Source organism: Dicentrarchus labrax, unplaced genomic scaffold, assembly GCF_905237075.1.
Source record: "Dicentrarchus labrax unplaced genomic scaffold, dlabrax2021, whole genome shotgun sequence".
In the NCBI taxonomy this organism is placed as follows: Eukaryota; Metazoa; Chordata; class Actinopteri; family Moronidae; genus Dicentrarchus; species Dicentrarchus labrax.
Window position 1 is genome coordinate 11,163,969 of NW_026136714.1, and position 21,901 is coordinate 11,185,869.

General features: G+C 39.6%; 1 protein-coding gene across 6 annotated transcripts in view; it reads left to right on the forward strand.

Moving 5' to 3' along the window:
• The window catches only part of grid2 (glutamate receptor, ionotropic, delta 2), a 463,092-nt gene that overhangs the window by 69,847 nt on the left and 371,344 nt on the right, over positions 1 to 21,901 (forward strand). For all 6 annotated transcript variants that reach the window (XR_007887378.1, XR_007887379.1, XM_051421450.1 and 3 more), the window contains exon 2: positions 11,151 to 11,306. Coding sequence is in view for 4 of the 6 variants with exons in the window: in XM_051421450.1 (XP_051277410.1) it covers positions 11,151 to 11,306 (156 nt within the window). In the remaining 2 variants the exon portion in view is untranslated. The remainder of the gene's footprint in view (positions 1 to 11,150; positions 11,307 to 21,901) is intronic.

Below are 21,901 nucleotides of genomic sequence, written 5' to 3' on the forward strand. Positions count from 1 at the left end.
GGGATCATTGTTATTCCAAGATAAGGAGGGGATGACATGCAGCAAAAGGCTGCAGGTTGGACACATTCAGATTAGTACAGTAAACACATTTAAAAGCTTCTCCCGTCACATTCATAGGATAACTACCTATTGTTCTATATGTGTCTACAAGTCCTGTGTGTGAATATGGCAGAACATTTCTCTTTGATGCCAAATGAAAGACCCAAAGCAGGTAATTTGTACTACATTTTCCCCCTATAATTTGAATCACTGCTGAATTTGCACAGCTCCAAATGGAAAGATATTTTCTTGATGATAAATTATAGATTATATCCTGATCCTGCAAGCTCACAACACACATCACCTCTTTGCCATGTACCCACCATGTACTTTATTGAGACTGATGTCTTGTCTCTGTAATTAATCTATTAATGCAACACCAGCGTTAATTAGAAGCCCATCATTGCCACCTGACCTCACATGAAAACACAGTCTGTGTGCCACATACTGTTCACAAGTGTGTCAACAGTATGTGTGTGTGTGCATGGGTGCATGTGTGAACACACAAGTACTTTTGCGCTTGCTTGTGTGACCCCTAGGATTGCCCATTGCTAATAGGTTTGCAGATGGAGGAGCTTTATTATGCTCTTTATGACTTTTTAACTGACTTACTGCTCATTGCTGGTAATGAACGTAATGTGTGTGGGTGTGTATGTGTGTGTGTATTAGTAATGCATAAGAGCGAGGTGGATGCAGGTTTGGAACAGAAGGTATTCCATGGGGGTGGTAGTGTACTGTGGAGAGGCCTTCAGGGAAAATAGGGCTAGAGCGATCCAGAGAGGGTGAGAGAGTATCATAGAGGGATAGTGAGGGCAGAAGGAGGCATGTGAGGTAGAAAGAGAGAGAGATAAATAGATGGAAAGATAGAGGGTGAAATAGAAAGTGATGGAGGGAAAATGAGGACAACGCAAGTGGTACTAACTCTGCTTTACTGTGTGTGGGCGGATGGATTGATGATAAAAAAGAAAAAGAACAAATTAGCAAGACAGAGTTAATGAAATAGAAAGAAGTAGAACTCTCAGTGCATTACTGATGATGCATTAGTATTGCTATATTGATCATAGGTCATCTCTTTAGTGGTTATTTAGAGCCATCATATCTCTGCTGGCCACCAGTTTCAGGGTGTTTTTTTTTATGAAGGAAATAAATGTGCCCCGGGGGTGGTATATGGCTGTATGCACATTCGTGTTAACGTTTCTTCGGTTGTATTTTGAAGTGTTCTCGTGCTTGTGTGTATTTGTGTGTGCTCAATAGCGTTTGTGCACAAAAAAATCTGTAGGGAATGTGCTTTCATTTTTATTGTCTCAGCTCCAGCAGAGGAGCACGGCTGCAGCACCATCACCACCAAGGAAAAGAAAGAGGATAATTTAGTTACTGAACTGCTTGAGTAATAATGGACAGTACACCCTCCAGAATCTGCGATGGGTGTAGAGGGCAAGGAGGACAGGAAGGAAGAGCACACTGGGGCTGAAAAAGAACCAGCGGGCAAGGTGACGAAAGGGATAAGATGAGATGGAGAAAGCAACAGGAGAGGGTGGCGGGAGGAAGGAAAAGGAGGGATGGAAAGATATGGGATGAGAGGATAAGAGTGCCAGAGGATACAGTAGCATGGGATGGGAAAAAGGGTATGTTTGGAGGAAAGGACAGGTCTGTGATGGAAGGATAAAGATGAGAAGGGGAGAGAGGAGGAGAGTGACTATGTGATGGAATTAGAGAAAAGTATGAAGGAGAGCAGTGTGATAGAGGAGAAAGCTGGAGAGGGAGAGAGACAAAGGGGAGGAGAGTTCAGATGTTTTTGAGTTATAAATATAGGGAATTGAGAGGAGGATAGGATTTGATAGCACAGGGTTGAAGAGGACCACAGAAGGAATTTAAAGTCTGAAGATGCTGAAGACACACAGTTTACAGGGGGGAGAAGGGCAAGCGAGGGGGGTTCCTACAAAATCCATTCCTCCCTGAAATATAATATGACATTTATGATGTGTACAAATCTGGAGCCTCTTACCAGCGCTTCAGGCGAAATCCTCCCAAATGTTCAGCATTAATCAGGAGAGTGAGCTTAAAGACTCAAGGTGTTTAAAAAGACTGGCTTCTTGCTTTGAAAGCAGATTTGATGGTTCAGTTCCCCATACGGTTTGGTTTTTTTTCTCTTTATTTTCTTTATTTTGTTTGTTTGTTTTATTTGTTTCTTCCTGTATTTTTCTCTTTAGTCTCTTTTGTCTCATTCCTCACACAGTCGCTAAATTCATCTTAATTTGTTAATTTTCTTTTTTAGCTCCCTCTCTGCTTTACAATCTACATTGCAAACACAACCCTCTGACATTGTTAGACAAATTAATAAACAGAATTTATTTTTTCAGCCCACTTCATTATTTGCTCAAGTTTTATTTTATTTAAAATCACTTTAATTAGTATTTTTTTTCTCCCAAACCTGGGCAAGTTTAATTGGACTGAGGTAAACTGAAGCCAGTTAACTTGGATTAAATGTCATACAGGGGTGACATAGAACAAAGAAGGAGGGAGTTGGAGATGATAAGGGCAGAGAGCAGGGAGACTGAGTAGAGTGACGCTTAGGAAGATAAAAAGCATGCAGAGAAGCATGTACAAAAGGGGGAGGAGAACAGGGAGGTGAGGAGAATTGAGGAACAAAAAGGGAAGGAGGTGGAGATAAATGAGAAAGGTAAAATGGGTAGAGGAATAGGTGGAACAGAACTATAAAGCAGAACCAAGAGAATGAGGCAAGGTGGTTATATTAAAGAGACAGATGTAGAACGAAATCAATTAGGAAAAAGGTCAAAAGTGAGAAGCAGGGTCAAATGTAGAGGGAATGAGAATGAGGGTGAAAGGAAGGTGACAAAAACAGATGAATTGCTTGAACATTCAGGGCATCAAAGCAAATTTTCTTTTATTCTTTATGCAACGCGATGTGTTAATATGAAGGAGAATTTGAAAGAGCAGCAAAAAGCTGTAATCATTGTTCATATGCTGTCAAGGGTATACACAGGTACACTGAATATACAATTTGGACCATTTAGAAGGTACATTGCTATCACCCTAATTATCATTTACTTATACCTTGGCTCGGGCTTAGATATACTCTAACATCTGGCTCGCAGCCACCAGCTGTACTGCTTTAAGATCCCGGCAAGCCTGGCTGGACTGGAGCTGAGTCAGCTGTGGTTTGCAAACGAGCTGGACCTGGCCAAAACTGGACAAGAGCTGACAAGAAAAGAAACACAAAAAGAAAAACGACACTGCCAACTGTCCGCCCTTTACTTTGCTGGATGTGCACTCAGGGACTGAATCTAAACATGTCTTAGATGAATTGGTTATTTCCAAATTGTGTTCAGCTTGCTAGCTAATGAATGGAGACACAAAACAAATCCTCCACCTACTCAAAGTGTGTTCATTTGTGTGGGAGGAAGCAAAGCCCTGGATAACTACAGTGGGTCTTGACAAAAGAGGGAGTAAGGCTTAGTTTTGTGTATGTGAGGCCAGAGGAAAGGGTAAGGCAGGGAGAGAGACATGGCAGGGATGGAAATGACCTTGGCACAGCTTTGTGTGACAGTGTGGCAAAGGACTGTAGTGCTGCTGAAGTATGACGACAAATTCTCCTGACTGCTCGCCTCCTTAACGATGGAGCAAATTAATTTTCACACCTATAATGAAAGAAGTGAGGCGAGGGAGACGGGAGATTGTGAAAAAGGTAGGACAATAAGAGAAATTTTTCTTGCACATATCAGGTTGCCTAGGATATTTCTCCATTAATACACAGGAGGATAAACTAGAATCTCAGGCATCCCTCTGTCATCCAGCAACATGGACACACACTCATACAGTTTGCTGGTACCATATATTGCACAAATGCACACACATACATTTACACACAATTCAGCTATAGCTATGATGTGGAATTATATGCAAAGCCCTGTTAACCTTGTAACAAGGCGTTTGGCCTGTGGAAAATTGATTTCCAGTTGTTTGCTAATTAAAACCCCACACATAACAGATAATATGCATTGTATGGAAATTATACAGAATGCTTGCAAAGATGCAAAATAGATTAATGCATGCATTCAAATCTGCAGCACGCAGAGATACTGTAAATGGCAAAGATTGTCAAGGATGATTCAATGTCTTGGGTATATCTATTGTATCAACATTCCTTTTACAAAATGTCCCACTAAATGCACAGGATTTTTCTGCTGACCTACTATATCATATATACACACATGGACACACAAAAAATGATTACTGCTCACTACTGTATACAAAATTGCATGAAGTTGTGTGTGTGAGAGTCTTGTGAGAGCCCACATGATAAATATTAGAGCTGTTTTCATATCTGGCCCTATCATACGCCACTGGCTTGCTCTGTTCCCCTGTTACCATTAATTCTTTGACCCCCCCCCCCTCCTTACACACATACACGCACATTAATTCTTCTACACTGTCCTTCCAAGTGTCAAAACGCACTCCCTTCCAGCTCTCACATCACTGCTGTAAATAACAGTCTGTGTGTGTCCTCGCATCTGTGTGTGTGAATGTGCATTTGTGGACATTTGACACTGCAGGACGATAACCTTCCCAGTTCATCACCATCATCACTCAGCGCCGCCGCCACCTTGCTTTCATCATCACATTGAGACTGCAACACTTTGGTCCAGCCTGGTCATAAATCAGCGATACATTACCTGTGCTTGTGTGTGTGTGTTCCTCCATAGTCATTATCCTTGTCAGTCTGTCAGTGCTCCTGTCACATTACTGTCATCAGCTGCAACCTCAACAACAGGTGTGTGTTTGATAGACAGAGGAATGGATCCCCTATAGTATTTCAGAAATCCTCAGTGCCCCGTTTAGAGTCGTATCTCTGAAAGAGAGAGGCAGACAGATACATGTGGAGATATGGAGAGTGAAAGAGAGTAAAAAGCCATGAGGCAGGTGTAGAGACAGAGTCAGATGGAGAGGGATTTGGAAGAGCTCATGGCTGTTTTACCTAGAAAAGGCAAACAGATGGCAACCTCAAAAATGTCAGTCGAGCTGAATGACAAGAAACTCATTTTGTTGTAACTGTTAAACATCTATCATTTTCCATGACCTCCTCTAACCATGTTGCCCTCCTCTTTTAACATGAAATCATTCTTAACAATCATTTCCTCACTCACGCTGAATGATTATCCTGAGAAGGAGCTGGCTTAATTACTTGGTCTTTATGGAGTGTGGGAACATAATAACTCTGCATTGGATGATGTGCCATCCTAATTTGTTCATTTAATAAGGAAATTGAGCTGTGTTTTGTACGTTCAACAATGTGCCTTTGTCTGCCTGAATGCCATTATCTGATATTATATAGTTACTCAGATGGCTGAGCTGTATGAATTATTCTCTTGTAGATTGTTAAGTTTAAAATTAATATATCCATGTTCCTGCTTCCAGGCTAACTGGACTGAAGGTTATGAAAACTATTTAATATCTTTATATTCAAAAGCAGTATTGATGTGAACCTCTGCACTACTAAATGTAAACTCTGATTTTGCAACATGTCATAAAATGAGACAGGCTGAATTTATGGAGGGCAATGTCGGTCTATTACCTGGTCTACCACTTTGGTCCAGACTGAAATATCTCAAACATTACTGGATGGATTTCTTTAAATTTGGTATTGGATGTTCATGGTTCCCAGAGGATGTTTTCCACTGACTTGGTTGAAACCTCAACACCCCTTTGAACTTGATATTTGTGGTTTTAAGTTAAATGGTGAAATGACAGTCAGATAAATTGCAAATGCCAGCATTCCTACGCACTAAATTACGACGTGAACATAAATTATAGGCTTCGGGAGATTGGACAAATACATTACCTCAGTGACAAGCAATCAACAGCTGGTTGGAAAATTTTAACATATCGCCCAAGCCTAAAAGATGACACCTCAGCATTAGCATATTAGCATTTATTGTGCGCATGTTAGCTTGCTGATGTTAGCACTTAGCTCAAAACACTAACTGTGCCTAAACACGGCCTCAGTGAGCTGCTTGCATGGCCGTAGACTCTTTGTCTTGTTGTTGGGTTATTGTGCAAATAAGAGTTAAACTCTGGTTATGCTCCTGTGGAAACCGTGCCATTACGTAAAATTTGTGCATGACTCATTATACAATGGTAGAAGTAAAGCTGACATGAAAGCCCCGAGAAGACTTGCTCGGTCACATATTGACTCATTAGCCCATTATCATCCTTTCATCTTCTATGATTTTTTCCATCCATTTTGTTTCCTTCTCTTGGAAACTAATAATGTTTAATTGAATATCAAAGAGGCTGTTGATGGTGCTAGATAATGTTATGTATGTAGCAATTATGAAAAAAGGAGAAAGAGCTAAAAATATTTTATATAGAGACAGCTTCTTCTGCATAATGTCTCCATCAGTGCTTAAAAGTGTTGGCAGGCAGGTGATGATTTGCTCTAATTGAATACTGTAAATAAACAATTAATAGGTCAAACGTGGTTTTTAAATGCATCTCTAGGATGCGCTGGGATGCATCATCAGTGATGTTCCTTGCGTCATCGGCGGTTTCGGGTCTTTCAACATCAGACCCCCTCACTCAGGTGACCCATCCCATTTATCCAAAGCCATCGTGTGGCTTTCTCTGCGGCTTCCGTTATGGAACGTATGGCTCCCCTCTTAACAGCTCCGGTCACTCCTAGCCCTGACAGAGCTTTGCAGGTTGAACGCCCAGCAAACCCCCGGCAGCCCACCTCGATAGGTTCGCAGTGAGCCCGCCAGCCCCCCAGCCCCCCAGCCCCCTTCTTCACTCCTCCACCAGGTCTTGCTATTTCGCCTGCTTCCTCTCGTGTGCCTCCTCCATGTTCTCCTCCCATGACACAGTCAGCTCCCACATGATCACCTGCTTGGTTGCATCTGAGTAGATGATCAAGTCAGGGCGCAGTCTTGTCTGGGCAATGTGTTCAGGTCCTTTAGTTGTTTTCCCAGGTACACACTCAGCTGCCAATCTGGGGCTGTGGACAGCTGGCCTGACTTGGTCTGTGGTCGCGAGTGGGGCTTCTCTCCAGCCTTCAGGAAAGGGATGTTTTTCTTCCTGGGGCAGTGTCTGCTGGAGTGAATCGCTGTGGTGACTACTTCCGCAACTTCCTTGAGCACCTGGTCGTGGCGCCAGCGATAGCGGCCATTGGCAAAAGCTTTGGGACAGCTGCTGAGGAGGTGCTGAAGCGATCCTCTCCCAGCACACAGGGGGCAGGTAGGTGTCTCAATCTTGCCCCAGGTGTGAAGGTTTGCTGGGCTTGGCAAGGTGTCGTAGACGGTTTGGACCAGGAAGCTGATGCGGTAGCTGTCAGCCCGCCAGAGATCTGGCCATGAGATCTGGCCTTGAGATCTGGCCATGAGATCTGGCCATGAGATCTTCCGCTGCAGCGTCTTCTCCCACCTTGTCCAGGCTCCCTGCTGACTCAGTCCCACCATCTTGCTGGCTCTCACCTCCTCTACACCTGCTCGCGTAACACGTAAACGTAACATTACTGAGATTTAAACCTGATATTGCTAGGAGTATAATGAAACATTGTTAAAGAAATGATCAGATTTATCAGGTATTTGTGCTTCGTAGTGACAACAAGCTCCCCTCCTCATTCTTCTTTTACCTCCAGCATCCCTCATCCATTCCAAGGTGTTCTTTGGCAGTAAGTAGACAAACAAGTTATTTATTGCCTCTTTGCAGTGTAAACAAACTAGAAAATTCATACCAAACACTTGAACCATTGGCAGACATTTGATCAATACATCTCAACCTAACAATTTGGGGTCTCCACTTTTGGATGCTGCATCCATTCAAATTGACCGCTGTGGTTGATGATGCTGTTGTCATGGAAGGGATGGTTTGGAAATAGGTTGTTGATTTAGTGCTGCTGGCCACACACTGTGTGTGTGTGTGTGTGTGTGTGTCAGGGTCCATGCATGTGCGTGTCTGTGTGTCCGCCCTTGGGGCGTCTGTGTAAAGCAAGATTCAGTGCTTTTATTTCCTTGTTGATTTATGTGGTGACGTTTGCCTTTGCGCTCACAATCACATTACTGGAAAGGAGGAAGAGCCAGGATTCTGTGTGTTGTGTGTGTATGCCCATGTCTTTATGTCTCTGTCAGAATGCCGTGGAAGTTGTCCTAAAATAACAGGGAGAGAACAGCAGACGTTCACCCATTATCCTGTCTCCTCTCTCTTCTTGACTTTGCCCTCTCATATACATTCAATATATATGGATTATTTTACCATTTAATATAAGAACTATTAAGTACACATTGAAAATCAGCTAAAAGTTCCCACCATGATTTGTGTTTAGATTACTGGATTCAAAAGGTTTTTGTCTTTTTTTTGTCTCTTTTGTCTGTCTGCCTCCTCACTCCTCAAGAGTGTGGTTTTTAATCACATACATAGAGCTGAATCACTGCACGGTGCAACAGCTGTCAAACAGCAAGATAGACAGATAGAGAAGAAAGTGAAGGAAGGAGGGAAGATTGCTGATAAACAGCACTAATATGAAATATATAATAAATATAATACTAAAAGCACTAATATGGCAAATATTGCTCAAAACAAACGTAGCTGGTGGAATATTCCAATAGATTAAAGAATAAAAACCATATACAAAAAGAGTAATGTACAGCACTGTATAGCTTTTGTAGGTCCAATTTTAGGAGGATCTATTGAAAGAAAAATAATATGATATTCATTGGTGTGTTTTAATTTAACTGGTAGTGTTTTGTTACCTTCGATAAGTTTTTTATCTATAAGGAGCACCTTCCTCTGAGTCCAACATGTTAAGCCGCCATGTTTCTACAGTAGCCCAGAACGGACAGACCTAACACTGGGTCTAGATTGGGCCGTTTGCAAGGAGGCCACCATAGTTTCTCATACACGCTTGGTTCAGTCAAGTGGTTTCAATCGATTCAATTTGTTGCAATCTGCAACTTCACCGCTAGATGCCACTACATCCTGCACATCCAGCCACTGGTCCTTTAGCATGAATGAGGTCACTAAGTCAACTCCTTTGGGGAAGCCAAGGTTAAAGCAGCCATAATAGTTTTTTCAGCTGCTCTATTTTGTTTTAAAAATTAGTTTATCCAATTTTAATATTTATCATGCTGTGGATACTGTGGAGAGCAAAAGAGACTGATTTCACATACTGACACAAGTTTCCACCTTTTAGTCTGACTTCCTCTCAAAAAGCCATATAATACAGCCCTCTCCTTCCCTCTCCTCTGTCCATGCATTTGTCCTCTAGACATACACAGCCTAACATTGTCCTCCTACGTCGTAGAGCTAGTTTGAAATGTGTACAAATCCTTCCTCAGCAGTGTCATCTTCAAGCTGATTGGGACCCCATTCATAATTTATCTCTAATGGAATAGTTAATGAGTCTTTGTGTTTCACTCTTTATCGCTTTGTCCAGGCCTGTTTGTCTCACCTCATCTATACTGCATGATTATAAAACCAACCAGAACTCAATCAGTGGGAGGGTATTTACAGTTGCCGAATGCTGATGGATCAAATTATTGAAGGGTGCATACTTGATGAAGCCTTTTGATGAGGATGCAGTTAGCATACTGTTCCTACCTGCCTTCAAACAGCAGTTGGTTTTGAATTTGGTTGGTGTGTAAGAGCTGTGTTGAAATCAATTGTCCTTCTGAAGTTAAGTGTAATCAACATTTGAAACAAGGGAGGGGAAGTAGGATTCAGGTTCTTAAGGTTGATACTACATTATAGTAACCAGCATAGGGTATAAGCTACACATAGGCCTAAGTGTGGCCTCTGTTGGGACCAGACCATAACCTTTGGAGTATTAGCACCAGACTCACCAGAGATTGAGCTATACAGAACCAAATTACCCCAATAGTCTTCTAAATGTGCTATAAAACAGCCCTCAGCCAATGTAGCCTGTCTGGTTATTAATGGAGTTTGCAACCTGTGTCTCGTGCACGCACATACACACACCCACACATACACTATACAATATGAGGCTTATTTTCTGGTCAGTGAAATACAGTTAGCAGTGCTTCACTGCACTGGCTTACACAATTAGTGGCCCAATGGATTCAGGGGATAAACTGGGTTGAAATGAGAGGCTAAAAGGGAAGAAAGAGAGAAATAGATAACATGTGGTTAATTGTGTGTAACAGACCAAAGGAAAGACCAAATCTCTACCAGCCAGTCAACGCTGCATGTTGCCTCATTCTTCTGTCTCAGAATCACTGCAGGTTGACATTTATTTTTATGACTAATTTAGTATTGACTTGTGGGAACTTTATCTGCCACTACAGATACTGGCACTCACCAGTCTTTTATTCCTTCGTTGTGCAGTAACCACTTTGACAGTCTCAGTGTGCCCTTGGGCTGCATTTGACCTTAGAATGAACAATGATGTTGACCCTTTTCTCCTTCACACCCTGTTCTCAAGCTGTGTCCCAGTTCATGGGCTAGATACTTGAAATCCACATGAACACACATTAACAAAACACATGTGGCACAAAATGTAGTTGTATCTTTTGATGCCAGAATCCCATAACCCTTTACAAGCCAGCCAGTTCTTTAAAGGATGCTTCTGGTAGTCATTCTTATATCCACATACATCAGGTGACCCTCTATGTTCATGTGGTCCTCAGTCAATAGTAAATATATTACTTTAACTGTACCAGTGAAAACATCCCCTGCAGGATGTAAATAATGGAAACTGCACTGGCTTTAAACTAAACTCTACTGTTTGGTCTTGTTATGAGCTGGAATATGTTGCAATTAGATAAATATTACATAAATGTTGACTGAAATGTCAGTTTGGTCAGTGAAACCAAATGCTGCATAGCTGACAAATGTCAATTTGTGCAACTTCTCCGTAATGAAATTGCAGGATTTTACTTAACAATATTTCTAGGAACACTGTAAGGCATAATTAGATTTAAGTTGCTGTGAAACTGAACCATCTGGGATGGAGTTAAAAGTTAAGAACACAACATTTGTGGGTGGCATACTTTTTTTTATTACCATATATCTTCAGTTTCAAAAGTATTCGAATACTGAGTAATAGTGCCCTCTTTTCTGCTTCCTTCCTTGTCAAATAGGCGCCATCTTTGACGAGTCAGCACGGAAAGATGACGAGGTGTTTCGCCTTGCCGTGGCAGATCTCAATTTAAACAACGAGATCTTGGAGACGGAGAAGATCACCATCTCTGTGGAATTCGTTGATGGGAACAACCCCTTCCAGGCTGTGCAAGAAGGTAGGGTGATAATACTATGTTGTTTTAGAGTTAAGCATTTTTACCTAGGAGCAACAGGGCCTGGCAGGTGAGTTTCAGTTTCAAGGTCAAATTTCTCATGTTCTTTTTGTGTTGACATAAAAGTATATTCAAAGAAGAAGACCTTAGATTGCTTGTGGGCAGGTGTTCTTTCTACTGCACAAATGTTCTGAGTCAGAGTGAAATGAAAAGCTTTTACTTTGGCTGAAATAATTCTGTTTTTTTCGTTTTGGTTCAAATCTTGTTTAAGCACAGCTCTGTGATTTGTCATTCCAACAGTTCCTAAACAGATACTAATGTTTTTTCCAAAATTCCAACTGTTCCAATGCAAATATTGAAAAAAAGGTAAATGTGTATCATACACAGTACATCTAAGAAAAATCGTGATCTTGCTATGAGTGCTCTCAGTAGCATAATGCTCTCTTGCAGGCCTGTCTCTGTGTTTATGTTGACCCTTTTTTAATAAATTGAGAACAGTGAGGCACAGGGAATGAATTCATGTAAAAACACAGCATCAAAAAGTTGGCACAAAATCAGCCTCTGTCTTTAATGTTCCCTAGGTTTTCATGCATGGCTTGCATGTCCTCTGAGTTGACCTGCATCACACAGTCAGCTGAGGATGGGGCAGTGTTTTATTTATTTCTTCTTTCCTTTTCATTTTGGTTTTATGTTGATGTTGACAGCCAGTATGCAAATGTAGTTTTGGACAAGAAATTGGATCTGGAATGTTGATATATGGTAGTCAAATAGTGAATACACTCGTCTGCATAGCTCATTTTCATACATGTGTACATAGATTTGGATATGCATGCCTGCCTGTCAAAGAGAAAACCAAAACCAACAGGCTTGATTCTAAATTGAGAACTTCAATGTCAACACTCTAGTGCAACAATTTCATTTATTTATTTTTCTGATATACTAATCTGGCTAATTCATCAAAAGACGTGTAGAAGTGCAGAGTTAGAAGCAGTTTTGTTACACATAAATAATGAATGGGGTCAGCAGAGCAACGGACTACAAGAGCCTTGTACTACTTTAGTTCATGTTTTTTTTTATTCACATTAATAGGAAAGTGAACACATATACTAGATATATTTTAGATAAAATGTAACCGCAAATTGTGCTCTTTGGTTTTGATGAAAGTTTGTCGCTGTTGTTAAAGGCTTTTCCAACATGTTATAGACAATCCAATTTCAAAGAAAGACATATAGAAACAGAACTATTTAAAGAACTATTACATATTTATGACTGCTGCCACTCAATTTTTTTCATCATAAAACAAATATTTTTTTTCCGTCGATGTTATACTGGTAACACAAATCATGTTTTCTCTCTACACAACCATTGAGCTGTGTTTAGTCAACACTGTTATCTGTGTGCAGGTTAAATGCGGCATTACAGGAATTACGATAACATGGAAATGTCATTAAAACAAGCAGAAAGATAGGGATGAGTGTGTGGGTGGTACTGTGGCATTACAGTGCTGCATGGCAGGTACAACACACATAACAACCCCAACATCAGCAACATGGAAACAAGTAGTCATACACAAAATACATGCACATTTAGGCTGGCACACACAGAGGAACTAATACACATGTGGAGACTGGGGACACACACAAGCCACCAGCTACCCCCCTTCTCCCAACTCATAATATTTTAATTAAAAGAAATAAAAGTGCAAATTGTTTAAAGAACAAATAGTTAGGGATAATTCATTATGGACCTAATTTTCACCACTTGAAGGCATTAAACTCTGCTGTTGTGTTTTGGGGTCAAAGATGATAAGAAGTCAATTGATCAGTTGTGGGCGGCGCGGTACTCACTTTTCCCCACTTATTCAAACACAGCAAACAACAAATAAGGTACAGCACATCTGATGGCCAATCAACTTTCAGTGGCACATTCACTTGATCTCTGTAACCATTTTAATCCTGAAATACTGCAAATTATATCTTGAAGGAAACCACCTAATTGGTGCATGAAACAGTATTACAAGTAGGAGTCAGCTGAGCTACAACTGGTGGCCATATGGACCAGTGTCCATGATCGAGGACACATATTGCACTGAGTGCAAGATTCTCATGGAGCAGCAAGTATGTTGTCACAGAGTAAAGTGGGATGATAAACTGATCATCACCAAAATGTACATATGTCTGTGCCTTTATTTCATGCTGGCTGTCTTTTTTGGAATCACAGAGCGAATTAATTCAGACTTAAAGGAAATTAACAGTACTTACTCATTGGTAATGCACTCTTTGTTTAATTCTCTCTCTGATACTTGTGCTTCTTTTAAAATTATCTCACTTTGCAGGGGACAAACAAAAAGAGCAGCTTGAATTCACATTTAAATATATTTTATGTATCTATTCTTGACAGTGGCATACTTTAGACATATCAGGCTTTTCGAGACATTTCTTGTGTAGAACAGTGAAGCCAGACAAGCAAAGTACTTTACCTAAACACTCATAAGCAACTAGCCATTAATTAATTTAAAGTGCTCAAAAGTCTTAATAAAGCCTATTTTCAAGACACACGATTACATGATGTTTAGCAATACTACAACCTACATTGCAAAGGCACAAAGGACTGCTCATGGCCATATGAGCAGTCCTTCTTTCAGTACCGAATATCTCAATAAAGTTGATCATTAAGGTAAACAGATGAAAAGATTTAGAATTTAGAATTTGTTATAGAATATGTTAGAAATGTGACTGAAACATTTTTCTGTCAATACATTTTTGCACTTTAGTACTTGAAACTTATCATTTACCGTTTTCAGAAATTGTCTTATTACTTCAGATGAACAAAACCCAATGGATTTAAAGAGGCAACAACAAGATGCCTGAACTTAGTATCCATCCAATGATTTAATTAACTGATAATCAAATACAAAGGCCCCATTATCAACATCCGTGCACACACTGAAATAAACACAAACACAAAACATTAGCCTTGGCTGAGAGAGGAAGGAGAGAATAGAGAGAACACATCTGTGAGCTTGTTTGCATTTCAGTCAAATATGCATCAGCCTTCATGCTTTGTGCTAACAATTGTGGCCAAACTTTAAGTGTATCTTTTTTTTTTTTTTTTTCCAGATATTAGCTCAGAGGACCTTGTGTGAATGCACTGTGTGTGTATGTGTGTTTGTAAGAGCCTTGTTAAGGCAGTTGCTTTGATATAAGGGCTCTGCAATACTGTTTGGTACTCAGACTGTAATTCTTTGAAGTCCTAACCTGAGTAGTGCTATTATCTGGGCCCTCTGTGCACGTAGGCTAAATGTCTGTTTGTTTCTTACTTTCTTATTTCGAGGACAGTGAGCAGCTTGCATCTCAAGTGTCTTATTTAGAATATCACCATTGTTTGAAATGAAGATGGAGAGTAACAAGTGATGTTACAGCACAGCAGGAGGCAGCATTTGAACGGTTGTTCTTTGACCGAGCAGACTGAGCCAACAGCAAAGTTCCTGTATACTGCAGTATAGTGTATTTTTTTCTGCATTTTATCCTTGTCCTTTATGTAGGAATTAATCTGTAAGTTCTTATTTTAAACTTTTTTCAGTGTAGCGAATGCTTTTTTGCCTATTGTGCACATTCTTTTTCATACATATAGACACAGTTACAACTTGGATCTGCCAGGTACACCAGTACTACAGAAAGCACATAAGGAGAATCTGAGTTATTTTTCAGAAGAGTATACAGTACCTATTGGCAGCATTGGTTTTGTTGAGGACAGATGAAATGCCACTTTTTATGTTTTGTTTGGGACTTCAACCAGCTAATTTCAATGCTTTTCAATTGTGCTTCTTTCATCCTTGACTGATTAGGCCTGCAGGCTACCAAGTCCCTCAGCCTGTTGACTCGTCTGTCCAAATTTGTGGGAGGGTCAATGAATACTTCCCTTCCCTTCCCTTCCCTTTCCTGTCTGCCTGGTACTGAACAGACTGCCTGACTCATTTCCCTGTCATTCTGCCTGCCGGTCTGTCTGTTTGCCCAAATGTTTGTGTAGTTAGCTGGCTGATGAATTGATTGCCTGTCTCCCTATCTGCCTGTCTATCTGTGTATTTGTCTAGCTAACTGGTAACTTGGCTGGCAAATCAATTGTCTTTGACTCTATCTCTCTATCTATCTATCTCTCATGTATCATGGTTCAATTTTTTAAAGCTTTCAATACTATGAGATGTGCATTTTATATATTACACAAATAATTAAACACACTGACCTGATTTACAAAGCTTTCCTAAATGTTCTCCTCCTTTGTTCATGCTTGTTGAAATTGCAGCAAGTAGTTATAAATTGTGAAATAATAACAGATGTTCCATTTACCTTTCACTAGCTTAGATTCTGCTTACAAGACATGCAGTATACTGTAATAAGTAGTGAAAGTGTAGCAAAATGCCCCAACACTTTAGTTCAACCAAGGAATCGCTATCACTATTCGACAGTCAGAACTTGCTGTAGTCAGTTTGTTTAATAGCAGCATGGAGGCATTTCCGCTCTAAGGGCTATATTAACATACATGTAGTTGTATAGGGGTAGTTTATGCCTTGCCTTTCATTCAGTTTGTCCTGGTGTAATTAGCAGAAGATTTATTAAGGTGGAGGCTCATTATGCAATCAGCACTTCAGAAATTCCATGTAAAGCAGAGCTCAGTAGGTGCAGTTCAGAGGTGGGATTAGTCGCTGATCACAAAGCTTAAAAAAATAAATCATAATGTAATAATGCTGCATAGAAATACTGACTAATTAGGTAGCATTCTTCCAAAGGAAAATGTAGTCTCAAAAAAGGAGCAGCACAGTACATGAAGCCTTCTGATCTGGTGTGGGGAAGAATGAGAGGGAAAGAGAGCAACAGGTTCAGTAGAAGCTCAGAGAGGAGGGTGGGCTGTTATAGTTGTGATATGCCTGATACGGTAAATGTTGCCGAACGTATGATCAGAAGATTGCTAGCCTATAGTGATTTGAGTGTTTATTGAACAGAAAGTTCACATTTAATTAACTTAAAGTTGTTGAAAAAAGCTCATTCAAATTTAACAGGCACAACACTGCCACTCCCCAGATACAGTGCTGGGTTCATTTATGATTATAAATCCTTTCATTTATTTCAGTTCATTAATAAAGTGCAGCTTATGGTAGTCTTACACTTTGCGTGCTGTCATTAAAAGTTCTGAAGGTTAATTCAACTTTTTTTTCTCACCATAACCTTCCTTATTTAATGCACCTGCACCATTTTGCACATGTTCTTCATCAGTGCAGGATGTTCAACACAAAACTGACCCTCGCATATTTTGTGAACCTCAGTAACTCCGAAGTGTAAAACCACAGTGAAATCACCTATTTGTGGATGACACTTTTGTGGACAACAGTTTTGAATCCCCAACTTTAGCATTATGGCCTTTGCCATCTTGGTTTTATGGAGCCAGAAGTGGCTGTATTTGGACTAGAGCGTGGAGCATGTGGGTGACATAATGTGAATTGGGCTGCGCTTGGTTTTCTCTCCTCCAGGAAAAAATGGCAGCATGCCTGGTCTCAAACTTTCTCTAAATAGTATAATTAAATATGTTTCTAAAAAAAAAAAAATGCAAATTTGACGGTTTCATCTGAACCTGTGTTGTATGGTATGTATGTTGAAATAGGGTGATTCTGCCCTGACAGCCAACACAAATGCACTTGAAAGAATGCAGGTTTAAATTACTTCCGAAGTGGCTTCACTTCCCAGACCCGGAAGCTCTGTCCACTTTACTGACAATGGTAAATCCAGAGAAATGTACAACCAGTCACACTTTTACTTAACCACATATTTACTCTCAATATTTGTTTAATCATATATAACCAAAAGCCTAAGTGAACGTGGCTTTTTGCCCTGACCATCTGACTCACTTCTAGATCGTATACATAGGGGAATGTGGCACAGTGACAGAACTTAATACCTACGTGATTATTAGCGGATATTTTCTAGTTTGAATTGAGAGGACAAAACTTCAAAGAGGATACCAAGTTAAGGAGTTCCCACATCTGTGTCTAGCCTGCATCTCTGCACACTGCATTAGGTCTGCCTTGTCTTATAGCAAGAGAACCTTTATAATGAATTGTAAAATAAAAAAATGCCACATCACAATAACCATATCTCTAACAATGCAGGTCATATTACAGTAGAGTCGTCCGATCTAGATTTTATAGATAATTATATATTTAAATACTTTATCCAAATAATTGTTTGTCTGCCCCGAGGGTTGTGCGTGCGTGTGTGTCTGTGTGTGTACAAAATTGTCTCATGAGTGTCTTAAGGGGCTTGGATTAAATCACACTCCTTCTCTCCCTCCTTCCCTTTCTTCATCTCTGCATGGTGCTTAATTGTGGACCTGCTCCTGTCACTTATATTCACATTTCACTCTCTACACCCTATCCCCCCATCTCCATAGTAACCAGAATAGACATTACTTGGGGAACGGGTGTGTGTGTGTGTGTGTGTGTGTGTGTGTGTGTGTGTGTGTGTGTGTGTGTGTGTGTGTGTGTGTGTGTGTCTTTGTGTCTGTGTGTGTGTGTGTGTGTGTGTGTGTGTGTCTGTATGCATGTCAGTGTGCGTTCATGTCTCCATCGATTAAAGCAATGAGAATCACCTAATTGGATAACAGTCTATGGAAAGGTGGTGGGGGGTGGTGGCGAGGATGGGGAGCAGGAAGAGACCACAGGAGGGAGGGAACTCAATAGTTGTCTCAGCTTATTTTTCATCTCCGCTTAGTCTTGACACACAGGGCACACAACGGCATTTATGCACACAGCCACACACAGATAAAAAAAAAATCCCCTCACACCTCCACTAGAAGGTGTGCATACTAAAACCTACTTGACAGATCATGCCAGCATCTATGACTACCTGTTAGTTTGTTGTTTCTTTACTATACTTGTCGCTTAAAGTGGAATGCGGGAGTCCTCATCAAAATGAGGAGAAGTTTAATCTTTAATGCAATTATCATTTAATGCACCAAAGAAATAATGGCAAGGATATAATGCACATGGATGGCTAATCTAAGAATATATAATATAGAATATAATTCCTTCAATGATTATTTGCATACAGTGTACAACGTAGACAGCTGCAAAATTATACACTAAATCTAGAATTATTTTTGGGCAATTAATTAGGACATTCGAAACTGTTGCCACATCTCTTTTTCAGCTAGCATGGCCAATCGTTGGGCAAGGAGGAAGCATTTTTTTCACATTTTATTCTATATCTATCTATTAATCATATTGTTAAAGTACATGATTTGTATAATTAAAATAACCATGATATGTTATATTACTTATAATGTGAATGTTTGTTAGGGAAATAGGGAAATAATGTTCTGATTTGATTCTCTATTGATACAATCAGCCTATAATCCATCCTATTGACTATGTACACAGAATATTCAACTCAGGAGACTTTGAACTTACTGTTTTCTGGAGATATTTTCTTTTTACATTTTTAATTTTGTCAAAATCATACTATATCTATATCTATATCTATATCTTAAGACTGTTTATTACCATTTTTACTACTAGGTGGTTTCACTTAATACCACGTGATTTCAGATATTCCGTCAATTGTAATCAACAGAAGAAATAACACATTAAAATGTTTTTTGATCAATTTGTATTTAGTGTAGAAATCCACCTTTATGTCATGTACATTTACTGTAAATGCTGCTCACCTGGGACATAATAAACATTTGTTTATCAGCAATACATGATGAGGGACACTATTACATTAATTAAGAAATTAGTCTAGAAGTGCTCCAGTGCTCCATGTGTCTCCGTGTGTATGTTTAAGTAAATTCGTATTGTAATCTTAGCACTTTTATTAACTCTCACAGTATTTGTGGTGACTCTCATTGTAAGTGCTGCTTTTGTAGAATATTGGTTGCTGTGAGACTTTGACAGAGTTGAAAAAACACAACCTTTTCCATTTGCAATCAAACTAAAACCACACACCAATTCACAAGCAAGGGGAATTTTGGCATAAAAGCAAGGAGATTTCATTAAAAATATTTGCTTGTATTAATGAGATACAAAAGATTGCAGAGAACATGCTTCAGTAGTGGCGAAGATTAATTATTAAGGCTGCTAATGCAAAAGGGGATGTGTATAAAAATTATAATAACATGCTCCATCTTGTTAAGTTCTTAATTAAAGTTTCAATGGATTAGAGTGACTGAAATATATATTTAGAAGATTTGTCGTCTTTTTCATTTATCTATACTGACACAGTGGAACTCTTTGTGATTCACAAGAACGATGTGATATAGTGCTAAAGTCAGCATGAAGCAAGTGCCTTAAGGGTGTGAGAAACAAGTTGAGTGTGTTGAGAATAACTACATCAGACTTTGTCATGTTGATGAGTACACAGTGATAAAGTAAACACATTAACAAAGAACAAAACTTCATACTAAAAGGGCAGTGCTTCTCTCACTCTCACTTCTCATCTATTTTGGCAGCAGGATTTTCCTTCAGTGTGCAAAAAAAAGAGAGAAGAGGATTTGAGTTTTGTAATCAGGGCATTTTGATTTTTTCCTCAGAACATCGCAGTGTTAGATGATCTTCCCTGTTCATAAAACATTAATGTGCCGTTTAAAAGATTTAGAAGACCCCCTCCTCTAGTGGAGTCTCAGTCTGTAATCTAAACATAAACAAAAGTGTCAGCAGAAAAGTCAAAGCACTGGATTGGAGATATATAGCACTGAATGTTATTGACATAGAATTTGATTCCCTACATAGAGCAGCAGTTTGGGATTAAACTTGGCCTTTGAGGCTCAGATCAAACATTTCTTCAAGCTGTCTTAATTCTTAAGTTACAGTCGGACTTATGCAGTTGTAGAATCGTAGCATTTTCACTGAGCTTGTCATGACATGAGCTAGACTGTGTGTGCGCTTGTTTATTAATCACTGAAGGGTTTGTGGATGATGAACAACCTGACAAAAAAGGAAACCTTGAGGGTTATATACAGGGCTATTGGGTTTTTTTTCTTTCTTTCTTTCTTTCTTTCTTTCTTTCTTTCTTTCTCTTTTTTGTCTTCCTGTTTCGATGTTGAATGTTCTAAGACAAAAACACAACTTGTGATACAAGGCTATTGAATATTTTCAGACACTAGAGGGCAGTTGTTGTGGCCAGTGTGAAAACATTATCTGCACATCCACTGAACAACATGAGCATCCTGATGGCCAAAGTATAGGAATACATATTTCCCTTCTCACCCATGAGAATAAAAAATGTATCTTTAGGTAGATGCTTGACTGTCTTGGGTAACCACAGTTTATTTTAGCTCTCTGCTTTTCACACTACAGATGTAAAGCTGTTGATACTCAGTGGTTCAGCATTAGGAGTGATATGAACTATTAAATGCGGGTTAAAAACACCTTAATTGAGAGCTTAAATAATACATGCTTGACTTTGCTGGAAAGTCCTTTCATACTAAACCAAATCTGTAGGCGCCATCATGAATGTTTCATCGGCATTATTTTACATTGATTAACACAACATGGATTCAGTGTCCTCCAAAGACATGACTTAGAGCACATACATATTCAGACCTGTTAATGAAATCTCACTGGACTGTTTACTGGTCTAGCGAGAAATTACGTCGATAAAGTTAGAAGACAAAATGACGTTCCCATTTTCTGCACTTGGACTTGACCTTAAATATAGAAACCTTAAATATAAAATTTTTCTTCTCAAGTATGAAATGAAAGAAATGTTGTTTTCTTATTCTTTTGAACTTGAGCAAAAAATCCCAATTTCACTCAGGGGGCTTTACAATCTGTACAACATTCAACAGCTTCTGTTCATCAGGTACAGAAACACTCCACCCCAAACCCTAACCCTAACTCCAAAAGATTTAAAAGGGAAAAATGGAAGAAACCTCAGAAAGAGCCACAAAGGATGGACAGTCATACACTAGATCTGGACTGAATAAAATATCTGTCATAATTTTGCTACACCGTGGCTTCCTCAGGGTTTCCCATGACAATGTGATTGAACCCTTATATCTCCAATATTGTGTAGTGACTACACACTGTATCCTTGTGACTGTGAGTCACTTGTGAGAACAAAACATCTACGTTCATCATCAACATCTACATCTAGTTTTGTTATACATCAGCCTTTATCTGCTAATCCATATTATGCAATCACTTTGGCTGTATATTGACTTAATGTATCTAAAAAAAACCCAACATAGACCAACATAGCCATCTTTACGTTATTGGGCTCTTCTGACTCTCTTCCTCTAGACCAGGGGTCACCAACCCCCGCGGGCACCACCAGGACCACATGAGTAGCCCGCAGGCCTGTTCTAAAAATGAGAATTTAATATTGATATTATCTGTTTCCCACCTTGTTAAGTCATTGTTGATAATTATTATGAGAAATTATTAACGTGATCAGTGTCTTCACATAGATGAGTATCAATAATCATTAATAATAATATATAACTAAAGGCAAACTGAGCAAATTTGTTATTTCAGAAGAGTGTATCAAACTGGTAGCCCTTCGTATGACTCAGTATCCAAAGGTTGGTGACCCCTGCTCTAGACCCTC